We start from the raw sequence: 15,456 nt of genomic DNA on the forward strand, positions 1-15,456 counted from the left end.
GTGTGATAAGAAATGTTAATGTCATGAGACATCAAGGGGTAATATCTTTTGAAGTCATCACACCTGACCGTCTCCTGTGACGCCGTCGTGCTGTGATGGCAGCGGTGACAGGCTAGTTTGCACTTTCCCTCCAGAGGACTGACACACTGGCCTGCTGAAGTGACCGCAGCAGGCAGACGAGGAGGGCTGAGGCAGCCTTTAGTCATCTCCTGTTAGTGTGTGGCCTAAAAGACGAAGCTGACCTCTCACACCCTCGACGCTCCTCGAGCCTTAGCACAAACGCACACGTCAGTCACATAAAAACTTGTGCAGCGCATGATGCACAATATCCTCAAAAACATTGCTGAGGGACGGAGACAAAAGCTGACGCACAGCTATAGAAAAAAACTAACAACGTTTCAATACTTTTTCAATGGCTGTTTTAGATGATAGATTAGATTAGATGATGCAATGAAAAAGATCAAACAAATTGACATTGTGATTTCACAAGTTTAAGATTTTAAGTATCTGGACTTTTAATGTTTTGTCAGTAACAAAAACAAACCACTCTGCAGTTACTCTTTAGTTTGACTCATCATCACCACGCATGCTGTGAAAATCCACCACGACAGTAGGTCACAACAATATTTGGTTATACAACTACTCTTAATGTTCTGGCCTGAAAATCATCTCATCATTGGATGTGGAGAAAAAAAAAAGACTAAATGCGAAGATGAATGGAGACGCTGAGGGGTCTCACGCATGGGGGCCAAATCATGAGAAGGAAACGGGATCAGTGGTCGGGGTCGTCGCGATTGACCCCCGATTCTCGTCTTATCCCACGGCTGCTCAGCTGCTCCTGTCGTCCATATTTGCAGCCTCAGTGGACAATTTCCACAGCCGCAGGCCCTCTCAGTGCTCACAACACATCAAGTGAATTAATTCTGTGGCAGCACACTGGAGATCTAGGTCATCCAGTCATGGCTGTGTGTGTGTACGTGTAAGTGTGTGTTTTCTGAAGCCACCTTAAGACATGTCAACATCCACCTATTCTCCAACACAACCTGACCTTGACATACCCAGGTGATTTTCCAGTGTGTGTGCCTGTGTGTGTAGGCCTCCTCCAGTAACAAGGTGCGTGTTGCGCAGGCGCGTGTGCTGACATGCATGTGGACAAATGTGCGTCTACGCCTGTCCCCTTGTGTGTGTGTGTGTGCGTGTGTGTGTGCGTGTGTGTGGAGGTAGTAGAGGTATGACGGGATGTGTTGTGAAGAACAGTGAGCCGCTGTCTATACTTAGGGTTTGCCTGCAGCTATGTGCGCCTGAGAGAGGAGAAGATAGAGAGCGCAGGAGTGGATGTAGGAGGGAGCGCGGAGTGAGAGGCAGAGGGAGTATGACAGAGAAGGGAGCGGGGTGAGAGGAGGAGGAGGAGGAGGAGAGGCAGGGGGAGTATGACAGAGACAGGAGCAGGGTGAGAGGAGGAGGAGGAGGAGGTGCAGGGGACTGTGACGCACGCCGATCGGTCGCTCATTGGCTGCGCGCGCTGCCAGTCACTGAAGCTCCGCGTCAGGCGCCGCTCGCAGAGCAGATTATGAAGCGGAGCTCAACCAGCAGCAGTCTCCTCTTATTGTCTCAATGGCTGCACACGCGTTCCTCCTGTGCTCCATCGCCTTGCTGTCAGCCCTCTGCCGGCCCGGGCTCTCCTCCTTCACTGAGGAAGACCTGCAGCCTGGACTTATCTATGATGAAGTGCCTGAAATTCTGGACAGAAGGTACATCCATCCATCCACCCATCCATCCATCCATCCATCCATCCTCTCCATGGCTGAGAACAGTGGAGGGGTGTAGGGGAGGGGGGAGGGGTGCAAAGGGATGCATGCATGCAGGGATGCTGATGTTCTCTCATACAGGGGCTTTCTTTCTCTCCTTTGCCAACCTCTCCTTCTCTCTTGCTCACCGTGAGTGTGCGTTTCAAAATGTGGATGCAGGCAGTGTTGGTGTGTGTAGGAGACCTGGGCTCCAGCCTTTGTTTGTCTCAGTCTTGGGGACTGCATCAGACGCTGCTCATCGATCACGGATGAGGCTGTTGTCTCTGTACAGTAGTGCTGGTCTGGCAGTGGGGGAGCTAAATAAGGTTGGAGCAGTGGACCTTAAGGAGGGGGTATAGAGATGGAGAAAGAGAGAGGAGACTGGTGGATCAGCATGGAGGTGAGGGTACACAAGGATGGGACAGGGAGGAAATGATGCATCAGGGATGGTCTGCTGGGGTCTGTTTACTGATGCAGTCATTGGGGGAGAGAGAGAGAGAGAGGGAGAGAGAGAGAGAGAGAGAGAGAGAGAGGGAGAGGTAGAGGTAGAGCAGAGATGGGAATTCTAGCCGGCCATGTCTGCATAATGCACATGCAGTCCTGCAGGTCAAATTTGGATAAAATATTCAGGTCTGAAACCTAGGGGCACTCACAACGGTGTCACGGGGACGGGACTGAGCAGGCAGCCCGGGCCTTCGCATGCACCGGCTCCTGCCTGCTTACAGAGACATCACAGCAAAGACCTGTAATATTGTGCCAAAGCCATGTAAGGCTCTTGAAACTATGCCATCAATGATGGCAAACAAAATCCTCTATAGCGCAGATGCTTCAGTGCCAGAATTTGCTGCAGTTTCAGTACTCTTTAGTCGTTATTCAAATGACTTCCCTTGTTATTGCACTTTCAGCGCGTTAATACACTTTAGAGATTATTGCTGTCAGGCTTTCATTTATTGCAAGTAATCTTATCTGGACACATGTTTGCATGTGTAACTTGGATTTAGAATTCAATATGGAAACTCTCATGGGATGGCAGTTCTCATTAAAGCTCAATACTGAGCTCTGAAACTCTGACAGATCCCGATCTTAACCTCCGACCCCCCCCCCCCCCCCCCCCCCCAGTTGCCCTGACGACAATTAAGGTTTTCTTTTCTTCTTCTTTTTTTTTGTATTTCTTGGATCAAACTTTTAACTCAGTAAAACAACAGTCCTCTGTCACCACTCGGGTCTCAGCTCAGAAACACTATTCTCTTATATAAGAGCAGCCTTTCATGCCTCCAATTTCAGAAGCCTTGTAGGGAGCGTAACATTGGTGACGAAGGCGAGGTGCAGTGAATTAGGAGCTGCGGCCGCTGATAGGCTCCGAGTTGAAGTAAACTAATGAGAAAAAAAATCAGCCTGTAAGCCATATTTTCTGTGTCCAGTGTTGTGTGGTACTATGACAGACACATGGTATGACTGAACATAAGATTGATGGCAGGAGCCTCGACAACATCATCATAAAAAGTCACCATAGTAGTTTTTCACGACACAGTTTTAATTCTCTGTTGTCCACAGTATGAAAAACAACCCTTTCAATTTAATGTAGTTTTTGATTTTCTTTTTTGAAAGTGTGATCAAAAGTGTGGCAAATAGCAAAAGTTATGAAAACGCCATGGTTCAGTTAGTCTGATACAACATTTTCCCAACTACAAGCTTGTCAAAAACTACATAATTTACATTTCAAAGATCCTAAATAGCCAAGGAATGTTCACAGTTTAATTAATATCACTTAGAAAGTGTTTTTCCACTGCTTCGTTAAGCAGTTAAGTGGTAATGAATGGAGGTGCAGAGTTCCATCCATCCATCCATTTTCTCCCGCTTATCCGTTTCCGGGTCGACGGGGGTGGCAGTCTGAGCACCGTCACCCAGATCACATTGCACCGATTAAGAACCTTTCCTGCGGGTGGTGAGCCCACGGGAAGGCGCAGAGTTTGAACCTACAAACTTCTCATGGAGAGACGACCCACTCTACCGACTGAGTCACAACAGCCCCATAAGAAAAATGAGACAGACGAAACACTGAAGATGAAGATGATTCCAATATGAGGACTGATTAGTGGTGAAAAGACAGAGTTCTAATTTTGGAAGTGACCCCTTCCTCACACTGTGGCCAAGTTATTACCAGCAAAGACAAAGATAGCATGAAGGGATTTTCCAGCTGCGGTTGATGTTTGTGTGCAAATTAGAAAATGTTGATATTCTTGTGAGCGAGAAAGCGAATCGGATGTTTTTTGTCGATACTTTATTTTCTTTCAGTTACCTCTGATTTCACTAATTCTCAGTTTTATGACCTTAATTCTCTCCGGCAGTCAGATTCAGATATATAATTCACACAGCCTAATGAAAAGTAACAACATAACTAAACATATATATATACAAAATAAATATTTGTTAGAATCAGCAGACATATCAATAATCTGCACGCATTGTCAAATTAAAGCGAAAATCAATTAATTAAATAAGGATACTTTAAAGCTACTAAATAAACAGAGTCTTTCTTGAGAGTTATGTCAAGTAAATATAGTCATAAATGTAAAACATGTCTACAACTCCCTGTTTGAATGCAGTCTGAGATGCATTTGATCTCAGAGGAAGACTTTGACAACTCCAGCACTTGACCTCTGGTCAGATTTGAAGCTCCAATCAAAGCCACCCAGAAATGGCACCCACACCTCGGGAGGCATCTTAGCAAACACCTAAAGCTTAATCTGTACTAATAAATCTATTAATAGGCCAGCACCTGCACAGTGTGGGATTAAGGCCGGTTTTCTTGCTGTAAGAGGAACAGACAGTGGAATTTGTCCCATGATTAAGTCTTGTTATTTTAATGCATTCAATTAGACAGCATTATATTCCCATATACAATATTACTCACCTTTATATAAACATTAGCCGATGAAAGTAGTTCACTGTGTACTTTGTGAAATACTATCATACCCGGGTTTGGAATTTCATGTCGGCATAATACAAGGAAATATGAGTACAAGAAAACATCACTATACTCTGATAGAATATTGAATAACTATTCTCGGCTTAGAAATCAAAAGCTAGTCGAAAAATATTTGACTCATTCGCTTGTAGTCACCGTAGTCTAAGCAGTATTTGGTTGGAATAGTAGTTTAAAAAGAATTTCCACCAAATATTTTGGTGTTAAAGCTGCGATTCCTGCTGCAGGACGTGCAGGTTGGACAGACTGTTCCTGGTTGACGGCGTGTCGGAGTGCACTGGCTTGGCGCTGTGCGCGAGCACAGGCAAACAGGACTTGTTTACAAGTTTGGGGAGCGAGGCACCACACCTTTTCTCTGCTCAGCAGCACACAGCAGAGCAGCGGCACAGATCGGGGACGATGACCGCCGCTCCATCTGGAGGCTGGAACAAGGCTGTCCAGTGAAACTGTATCGATCGAGACGCCACCGGTCGTCCTGGCGTTAATATTTAAAAACCACAATGCCTCACTAAAAATAACTGCGATCATAATGTCCCCGTTATGAAGCACTGAGGTCGAGCCCTGACGCGTGTGAGGTGGCGGTATTTGCGTGCGCACGTGTTTACAGTTTGTATGTAAAATGAAATGAGCAAGTTGAGCCAAGGAGTGGCTCTGGCTTGGCTTTGATTATATAAAGGGCCTGTTCAGCACCCAGGCACCGTGTGACAGGCTGAGCCAATGATGGGGCCGCAGCAGTCCTGGGTTGCTGACCTCGCGAAACTGGCACAGGAACAAACGGCTGGGCTTTAGTTAGTGCTCACACACTCGCTCCGACTCTTCTGGCCCTTCTCAGCCAGCTGAGGCCTGTGTAGGCGCACAGGAAGTGATGCTTATTCACTTGTGTTTGATTTCATTTGTGCGTTAATCGTCCTCCTAAATGTACCTATCGCATGTGAAATTCCAAAACCCCTGGAGAGTTCCTAAGTCATAGGTCCATCAGTGCTGCATTCACCGGCTGAGGAAGAGAAAGGAAGCGTCGTCCGAGTGTCCACCACGCTACTGAGGTTTCAAGTCACAACCGCCAGCTGCCAAAAGGTGTAGTGCTTTTGGCAGCTCACTCACACAGTCATGCTTGCCCAGCATTCATCAAGGAAAATATAAATATTAGGATTTGCCAGATACACAAACTCTCGCATTGTTACTCCTCGAATGGCACTTGCTGATCTTGCGTCTAAACAAGTCCTGAAGATTACACACACATGTGCAGCAGCATGTGCTCACACACACACACACACACACACACACACACACACACACACACACACACACACACACACACACACACACACACACACACACACACACACACACACACACACACACACACACACACACACACACACACACACACACACAGACATCTCAGAGCGAGGCTTGAGTTGAGCCAATCACCGTGCTGACGTTAGAAGTTGGCACAGACGTGCTTGAACGGAGGCTGCAGTGCTTGTACACGGGGAGCAGGAGTGCAGTGCTTCATCACCCACTTTGTGCAGACGTCATCACGCGGCCGTCATTAACCATCCCGCCGGACAATTACTTCAGATTCGGAACAAAACCCACTTGTTTATTTTCTCAGCTGCAAGACGAGGACCTGATCAACATCAATGCCGTGCAGTGAGAGAGTTGCCTGCGTCTACATGTTGCTCTCATTGTTTGATCCTGTGTCTGAAACCCTCTGTTTAATAGGAGTTGCGCATTACTCATTCAGCTGTGAATATTAAGTGCTTTCATGAAAAAAAGAGAAGCCTTTCATATACTTAACGATAACAGATTGCGAATGGTGCAGCAATGCAGCAATACTATAATCATGAGCATAACATAAATTACTTAAAGCAGGCCTAATACTTGAAATCTAGTGCTTGAATGCAAAAAGTAATTGAAAAGTAACTACAGTGATTCACTATATTAGTTGAACGGTGTATCACTGCTGCATTTTGTCTGTGGATTTCACCAGTAGGATAATGACAATGGACAAAGTTCAAGTCTCCGGACCCGCGTGTAATAAACCCCATTTTCAGAGGGCAGTACAGATGCATTAATTAGCACATGAGCTGTCCACAATGCCGCGGGCTCTGACATCATGCTTTAATCTCTTCATCTTGTTCAGGGCCTGCGTCTCTCCATATTTGGGCTCTGATGGACCTGGCCTGTGCTTACCACTAATCCTAATCCATCTGGCACTAAACTACACAATATTGCCCAGGTGGAGACAGCACCATATGGGTAGATAACTACTCCAGGCTGCTGGCACTGATTTATCTGGCAACCTACACTGAAACTGCAACTTTGAGCACCAACAACACAAAAACTGCCAGTTCCCTTTCATTTGCTGTCGAGGTGTGTTCATCCTGTTTCGTCCTTTAATTGCCCTGTGCATATCACTACGCTGGACTCAAAATTGATATTCTGAGACTTCGCATTTCTTAAATCTCAATAAAATGATAGTGCGCCTTAAGTTGTGACATTGCCAGATTGATATACGCCTTATTTCAAAGGGAAGGTCAGGGATATTCTCCAGAGATTTCCTCTGATAGCAGAAAATGGGGCTGTTCCACGAGTGGCTGGGTTTACAATTTGAAAGGAACACAATATGAGCTGTCCTTGGCAACAGTAGTCACAGCTATTGACTGGCTGTTGTGTGCGTGTGTGTGTGTGTGTGTGTGTGTGTGTGTGTGTGTGTGTGTGTGTGTGTGTGTGTGTGTGTGTGTGTGTGTGTGTGTGTGTGTGTGTGTGTGTGTGTGTGTGTGTGTGTGTGTGTGTGTGTGTGTGTGTGTGTGTAAATTTAGTATAAATATTCAGGTCATCTTCAGTGTATCTTCTGAAAAAGGCCTTTCCTGCAAGATCACAGCATTAGCGTTCAACTAAAGATAACAGAGGTACTATCAGTGACAGACGAAGTTCTCTGCAGTTGCTGCTTTTGTAGCAGCAATTCATGGGATTCCTTGAAATCCTCGTGACTGACAAGACACTTTGCTCGTGACCGAGAAGAGGCGTCCGTAGATATTCCCTCTCCCACAGGTCTTAGGCTTTGCCTTTTCCAAGCCCATTATAACGGGCTATTCTATTGTGTGACGATTAGTGATCTGGCCCAGGTGAATGTTAAGGTCAGGTTAGGGAGCATCAGACAGTCACAGCATATGGCGGACCGGCGCAACAACCGGTTGTGGCAGCGCCGCCCGGTAAGCCCATTGGCGTTTTACGTCTTTGATTAGACAGTTAAAGGGATCAGGATTAGCTGTGTGGGGTTTAGCTGAGGGCCAGGGCAAACATGTGAAGGACAAGAGTGTGGCTTCTTCTCTATCACCTGCAGACTATGTAGGTCAACATCAGAGATCAGACATGAACACAGCATTAATCCTACAGTGATATGTTGACTAGGTGAAAGTCTTTATGATTGGATTTTTAGAGTTGCAAGGGCCATGTATGTTTTAAAATGAAAGTCCCTGATCGGTGATCTTTAGATATTTCATATATTAGTGTAGTTTCCGGGTCTTACATTACTAAGTTACGGCTGTGAGTGCAGATGTAAATGATTTTTAAAAGTGTTCTCGGAGGAAACAAATAACTCTTCTGTCTGACCAAACCTATTTGTGATTGAGTGGTGGCTTTAAATACTGGTATTCATCTATAAGTTTGAAAAAAGGTTTTAAAAGATGACCTTTTTTTTTTTTTACATTTTTGTAAATGGTATGTCATACCTAAGAGAAATTCCGAGCATTTTTTAGAGTTGTTAGAGCAGCCGTGTCTAGTTTGTCGTCTGATACAAAGGTTGTTGGTTTGGTTCCTCGCCATGTGTCTGTGTCCTTGAGCAACATGCTGAACTTTGAGTTCATATGCAGCTATTGTCACTGATGTGTGAGTGCATGAGTGAATGTCATTTCTCATCAGAAAACAGTGAATTTAAGTGAATCCAATTTATCATTTAATAAACTTTAGACACATTTGCATACTCCTGCGTACACAGCAGGTTCTGAATACAAATACTGGAAGTTTTTAGAAATAGTTTTTAATAAAACCCTCTTTGTTTTTTGTTTTTTATAATGATCTCACATATAATTTACATGGACTAGACTGAAGTATTTTGACCTGTGTGTTTCCTGTAACTTAGTGTGTCTCAATGTGTTGAAGCATGTGTCCCCCCACACAGAGAACTCTGCATAAATAAAAATAAAAATATTCAAGTGCCAGTTTTATACTTTTTGCTACAGTTGATATTCTTGTGGTTTTGTACTTAAGCTTATTTTATCATTTGAATTGGTCTTCATTACATTGACCACAAATTGTGATACAGAAACTAAATGTTTTTTGTATTCGAATCTGAATTTTTCTAAAGGAGAAAAAAAAAACGTATCAGGAAAATGCTGACCCCCCAAGTTTCTCCTGAAGCTGTAGATTGTGGCAAAAATCCAGCTGCGAAAAAAGAGAGAATTCTTTGACATTTTTCTGCATTTTGTTTTCACTCGTCCTCACTGTGTCTTCTTTTTTCCCACAGCAAAGAAAACCCCAAACAAGCAACAAGAGTCACATCAAGTAAGTAACAAATGCGCTGTGACAGAAGGCCTGATTCAATCAGACCTGCCATGACGTAGGCGACACTGATGTGTTGGGTAGAAAGACCTGAATGGTGGAGACATGTCTGCAACACTGTAACGCAATCAGCTCCCGGAGTGTGAACGGCTCTTTGCAGTAATGGGCTCCTATATTTAGGCACATTTGACACCGGCGTGAAAAATTATGGCAACATTCTTTGAAATTCCGTGATGCTGAAACATGTGTCTGTGGAAGAAGATGAATAGTGTTTGTAAACAATACCACCGTAACTGTGAAATAAAGTGCTGATGAGTCAGTGTGATGACGCAAAACAACTGGAAATAGATACGAGGCTGAGCAGCGAGGTGCACGCAGGATCTCTTTCTGTGTGTGTGTGTGTGTGTATGTGTGTGTGTGTGTGTGTGTGTGTGTGTGTGTGTGTGTGTGTGTGTGTGCGCGCGCGTGTACGTGTGCAGTGAGTGTGAAATCGTCTGAACTTTTATGATTATGTCGCAATCTGCAATGCAGTATTGCAATCAGTTTAATATGTACACTGATATAATCTGTGCTGATGCGGTAAAGTACACACGTCGTGTGTTTTCAGGTCAAGATGGAGAGTACGGCTTAGATAGCGAAGAGGTTATTCTGACGCCTGAGGATGAAAACCCACTCAGGAGAATACTGCAGGTACAGTGTCTCCATTCTTCCCTGGCTCTTTCCATCGTCAGCCCACCCAAACACACACGCACACACTGAAACAGACTGGGACTCACGCTAACAAAACAGAGCATGCTGCAGCCACACTGCATGACCTTGGATGTGGGAATATTGTTAGTCTCATATTTACCAGAGGTAAAACATCTTTGCCACCCACACACAGCTCTGCTGGGACTGAGAAATCAGTGAAACCATACTGCTGTATTATGCTGCATGCTACATCATCTGTTACCACACCTTTACACGCAGTGTGAATGTACCGCTGGATTGGTCTAAATTCCCTCCAGCCTTTATGCCTAAAAGAATCAAAAGGGGGCCGTTTGTATTTGCATACATATCGCACTGGTATATGTGCTGTCACCTCTATTGTTTTTTTTTTGTTTTTTTTTATACTCTCTTCAATCCTCATTCAGGTTTGGTTTGGTGGTTGTACACTGACCTTTACAAAGAACTGACATTTCATCATCACAATGACAAACCCAAAAGAAGAGGGATTTCTAAATGGGCCATTGAAATTAAATATCATGGCAGGCACGAAAGAGAGCTACAGTAAGCTGTGCAGGAAAACAGGCAGGCTTGGTGCAGAACAAATCCAGTGATGATAACACATATCAAACTGACGTGTGCTGCACAGAAAGAAACAATGATCAGAATAGATGCATATATGTAGGATTAGGATACCTTTAACGTATAATCTCCAAAGGTGTATGTGTTTAGTGGCTTGGTCTACAGTTTTTTAGTTTATGGGGTCACCATTTGTATCCGTTGCAAATGGGGGTTTTTTTTGGACACAATTATAATTTTGGGGGGGTTTTGTTAATCTTCTAGTGATAAATTCTGACATTATTGATTGAGAAAATATTTGGGTCAGACAGACAGACAGACAGACAGACAGACAGACAGACAGACAGACAGACAGACAGACAGACAGACAGACGGGACAAAATCATGTCAAGGGCATTTTCTACAGAACATAAGCCATCAAGAAGTTCATCATTTATACTCTTTTATACTTTTGTCATGCAGAATACAAACTACGTTTGATCTGACTATTCATGACATTGAACTTTTGTTGGCTGTATTTAGATCCAAAATAAGTCAAACTTAGAAAGTGTGCATGCAAGAAAAATGACAGATTACCGAGAAAAAAAAATATGCATATTTGCTGTGACCTTTCCAGCTGTTTGTTTATAGTCTATTTTAGTAATTCCTTTCTTTGCATGTTTGCAGCCTTTCAACTGGCACCAGCCTGGGATGTCTCACAGTAAGAGGAAGCTGCTCCAGTCCCTGATGGGGCCTTACGGCCCTCTGAGTGTCTCTTACAATGGAAAGACCTGCATTCTGTTCAAGGCAAAGCGGCTTGCGATTCGCTACAGGAACCATACCTTCATCGATCTGACCGAAAGGGTCTTCAACCCCAACTTGCCTGTAGACACTAAAGGCTCCATTTGCACCAAGGAGAAAGCTACGTATGTGAAGTTTCTTTAATTTCACTCATTCTTGATTTGGGGGCATTTTTTATTGTATAATTGCTTGTATATTATGAGACAGAATAAACAGATGATGTTTATTCCGAATAAATAGAAAACAGTTGTGGTTTAATATGTTCTACTTTTTGTGGATTTGTTCTGCTGCAGGCTTTCATTAAGGTTTGGTGATGTGGAGGATTTACGAGGTCTTGTAATCAGGTAAAACAAACATTTTCTCTGCACAACATGAGAAAAAAAAACACCAACGCATTAGAAATTGAGTAATAAGCCTGTACATGCACATGTGTGGAGTGTATTTATCTAACTGTACCGTCTCCTCCTACAGACTTCAGATGTCCAATACTTTTTATGAGGCAGCTGGTCAAAATTGGTTCACACTAGACAGCGTTCACATCCACTACAACTGGACCCAGGAGGCCACTTTCAACGCCAGTGAGGTCTACGCCCCTGCCACTTCATCCTACCATTGCCAGCACGTCAGCAGCCTGCACAAATATGACACCCTGCTCGTGCCCAGCTCCCACACTGACACATCTGCTAACTGGCACATCACTTTCACTGATTTCCAGGTACACCACTGCACAATGGACAAAACCTTTGTTGTGCCATTCTTCTAATATCCTCTGCACAGTCACTGTGGTATAGTAGTTGCTTTTGTAGTTTCCTACTCGTGTGCATGCGTCTACATGTTTGCCAGCTATTTCCTTTTGTGCTCTGGCGTTTGGCCCTCGGTCAGTCAGTCTGTCTGTCTGTTTACCATCTGTTTGGCAGTCTGTCAATCTGTCTGTATACTGTCTGTTTAGCCATCTGCTAGGCTGTCTCAACCTGTCCATCTGCCCAGTATCTCTGCTCTGTAAGCCCAGTAAAAGCCTGTTGTCCTCTTTAGTTCCTTCTAATCTCATCTTTCCGCTCTCTGGTTGCTCCTCCAGATCCAGGCCTTCAACGTGCAGTCAGACAAGTTTGCGTCGGCCAGTGACTGCGCTACCTTCTTAACGCCGGCCATCCTGATGGGCCTGGTGACATCTTTGATCCTACTCCTCGTCCTCGCCTATGCCCTGCACATGGTGGTACATCTCAAGCACATCGATCGCTACGAGGAGCACAAAGCCACGGTCTACTTTCCGCGTAGTCCAGAGGCGGAGCTGCCGGACAAAAACAGCCTGTGAAGGATAATGAAGAGCCTGAGGACGACGGGGGATTGAGGGAGAGAGAAAAAGCTGAGAAGCAAGGCTGAGGGAATGCAAGTGACTAAAAGAGTGAAAAAGTATCCTCCGTTGAATTTTTGTTTGACAAAATGACAACTTTGCCTGTTCATTTGAAAAAAAACAACAGAAAAAACCTTCTAAGTCTTAACTACTTAAAAAAACTAAATGCAGACAATGGTTGGATACTTTTTCTTCTGTCCTCATTGACCTGCATCTTGGCATCCACATTTTGAATAAGGCCTTTAGACGTTCCAGCCTCTCCCGCAGGGGGCTTGTGATGCTGATGTCAAAGGTCAAAGTCAGTCCCAGGGCCCTGAAGGGCAGCAGTGTATAAAGGCCTTTACCCCAGCCAGCCATTAAAACTGCAACAGGCTAGCATCTGTAGCTAATACAGCTAACATCCAATGCTCCTGCTTCTATGTACTACATGGCTCACAAGTGTCATATTACAAGCTTCCATCACAGACAATGTCTTTCCAGCATTCATTAAAGTATGCTTTTGTCAAATACTGCTGCAAGAAATATATACTTCAAAACGGCCAGTTTAATAGCTGAGGTAGCCGTATTAGCTGCATGCTGTAAAAGGCTGGTTTACCTGGGCTAGCGCAGTGTTTCCTAACAATACCATTATAGGTGAGCATTGAATGAGCAGCTTAAAATAATCCCACGTGGCATGAAGGCGAGAAACAAAAAAAAAAAGTCTGGGAGAATAAGCAAAAGAAAACGTAAGGGGGAACCACTGGGCTAGCATCTGGCTGGAGTGAATGAACCGATACTGGAGGCCCTTCAGAACCACTGGCATCTCTCACCCCGCCCCTGAACAAGACTGCTGCTTGGGACTTAACTGTGAAATGGCCTTTTTACAGATCAGCCAGACAAAAGGGGTTCTTCAATCTAGCACAACATTGGTTAGATGCGAAAGCACTAACGACAAACTATCAAAGACTACACCAGGAACTATGCTGCACAAGATGGCCCACCTGAAGGGCATGGCAGAAAGGCGGGTCTGGGAATGAAACGACTCTCTGGGAGAGTTTGAACAAGGGAGGCCAATGTGTCCTCTGCGTGCACCACTGGATATGACTGCCAAAGTGAAGCTACAAAGGAGTTGCCATAAAATATGGTGAGACAATGTGAAAATGAAAGCTAACCATTACAGCTATGTACAAAACAAATACAAAACAAACAAAAAAAAAATGCATACATGTACAGAAGTGTCACTCTGCGGAGGTCTTTTTTTTTTATAAACAATGTAATCATGAACTACTATTAGGTACAGGATAACTATGCTAATCCTCATAAGCAAAAGGATATTCAAAGCTGTAGATACATTAAGGTCTCTATACGATCATAGCTGTTTACTATCTTCAACTACTGCACAACTAATAAGCTTAGGTATGAGTAAGACATTGTGCTATGAGGATTGGTGAAAATATCAATGCATATGATTTTTTTTTATACAAATGATCAACCTATTACACTGTCTGTCTATTTGTTTTAACCTGGGCCAGGACATGTGCGGTCCAGTTTCATCAAACTGTAAATTACAGTACGAATTCCTACCATAGAAGGACGATACTATGGAATGCCGTCCACCCACTCGGACTTATAGATGCCATTATTATGCCAGAAGCCACACAAGCAGCAGTAACAACATCAGTAAGTCATTATTACTGACAAAAACACTCAGCATGACAGTAAATAGATATCTTAACATTCGATATGGCAGTTCTGTCAATCTGTAGCAGTGTGAAATGTGTTTCTTTGGTCATAAATGTATTCTACAAACTATGAAATGATTGGAGGCAGTTTGGTTTGTCCAAGGACCAACTGGTGTAGACTGAACAATAAATGATATTCAGTGGAACAGTCTGTGTGTTTATATGTCAAGTTAGTCCCTGTCCTGTTGAGTGACCCTGTAGCTTATCATGTTATAAGCAGGAACATCGTTACAGTCAAGTAGTTTTTAAAAAAAAAATGTTTTAATCAAAAACATTTTATTCTCATATGGTGAGCTACAAATTTGAATCATCTTGAATGATGGTTATTCTCCGCATTTCCTAGGTGTTCCATTCTTTTCAGACATGTCAGCTGGAATGACAGCAACCTCAGTGACCTTAGTCTGGATGAAATGGGTCGAAAAGATTGATGGATAGATGGTAGCCTTGGGGTTCCGGGGAGGTAAAGTGTTTAGCACTGTCGCCTCACAGCAAGTAGGTCACAGCCTGAAACCCATTGGTCTGCCTGCTGCAAATTCTGCGTGGAGTTTGTAAATTCTCCCTCAATCCAAAGTGTATGCTGGGTTCATTAGTTGCTCTAAATTTGGCACAGGTGGGACTGTGTACAACTGGGTTTCTGGTAGTATTTCTGTGTTCAGTGTGCACTCGCATTCAAAAGCATTGTCAGAAGAGGACATCAAAAAGCTGCCTGAACTATTTGAATGTATAAGAGTCTCCATAACTGTCAGATGCATGATGGCAGTGATAAATGAACTGTGGTGTTCTCTTACAGAACTATTACTACTTCTACACAAGGATAGGACGAGATACGGTGCTGCACAGGACTGTGCACCATCTGGATAGAGCCAGGGGTCTGCTGTGTAGAGTTTGGATGTTAATTTATTTGTATATTGCCTGTGTGTGTGTGTGTGTGTGTGTGTGTGTGTGTGTGTGTGTGTGTGTGTGTGTGTGTGTGTGTGTGTG

General features: G+C 44.0%; 1 protein-coding gene across 2 annotated transcripts; it reads left to right on the forward strand.

Annotated features, from left to right (window-relative positions):
* Positions 1-1,297: 1,297 nt before the first annotated feature.
* On the forward strand, positions 1,298-14,626 carry atp6ap1lb (ATPase H+ transporting accessory protein 1 like b). 2 transcript variants are annotated; one of them, XM_080468806.1, is made up of 7 exons: positions 1,298-1,751; positions 9,305-9,342; positions 9,947-10,029; positions 11,290-11,528; positions 11,697-11,747; positions 11,875-12,118; positions 12,479-14,626. In XM_080468806.1, the coding sequence occupies exons 1-7, from the start codon at positions 1,615-1,617 to the stop codon at positions 12,713-12,715; spliced, it is 1,029 nt and encodes a 342-aa protein (XP_080324932.1). In that variant the 5' UTR covers positions 1,298-1,614; the 3' UTR covers positions 12,716-14,626. The 2 variants fall into 2 exon arrangements, with proteins under 2 accessions (XP_080324932.1, XP_080324933.1); XM_080468807.1 differs by having other exon boundaries at positions 1,538-1,751; positions 11,875-11,986; positions 12,479-14,619.
* Positions 14,627-15,456: the final 830 nt, after the last annotated feature.

The sequence above is a fragment of the Lipophrys pholis genome, assembly GCF_963383615.2.
Source record: "Lipophrys pholis genome assembly, chromosome: 8".
In the NCBI taxonomy this organism is placed as follows: domain Eukaryota; kingdom Metazoa; phylum Chordata; class Actinopteri; order Blenniiformes; family Blenniidae; genus Lipophrys; species Lipophrys pholis.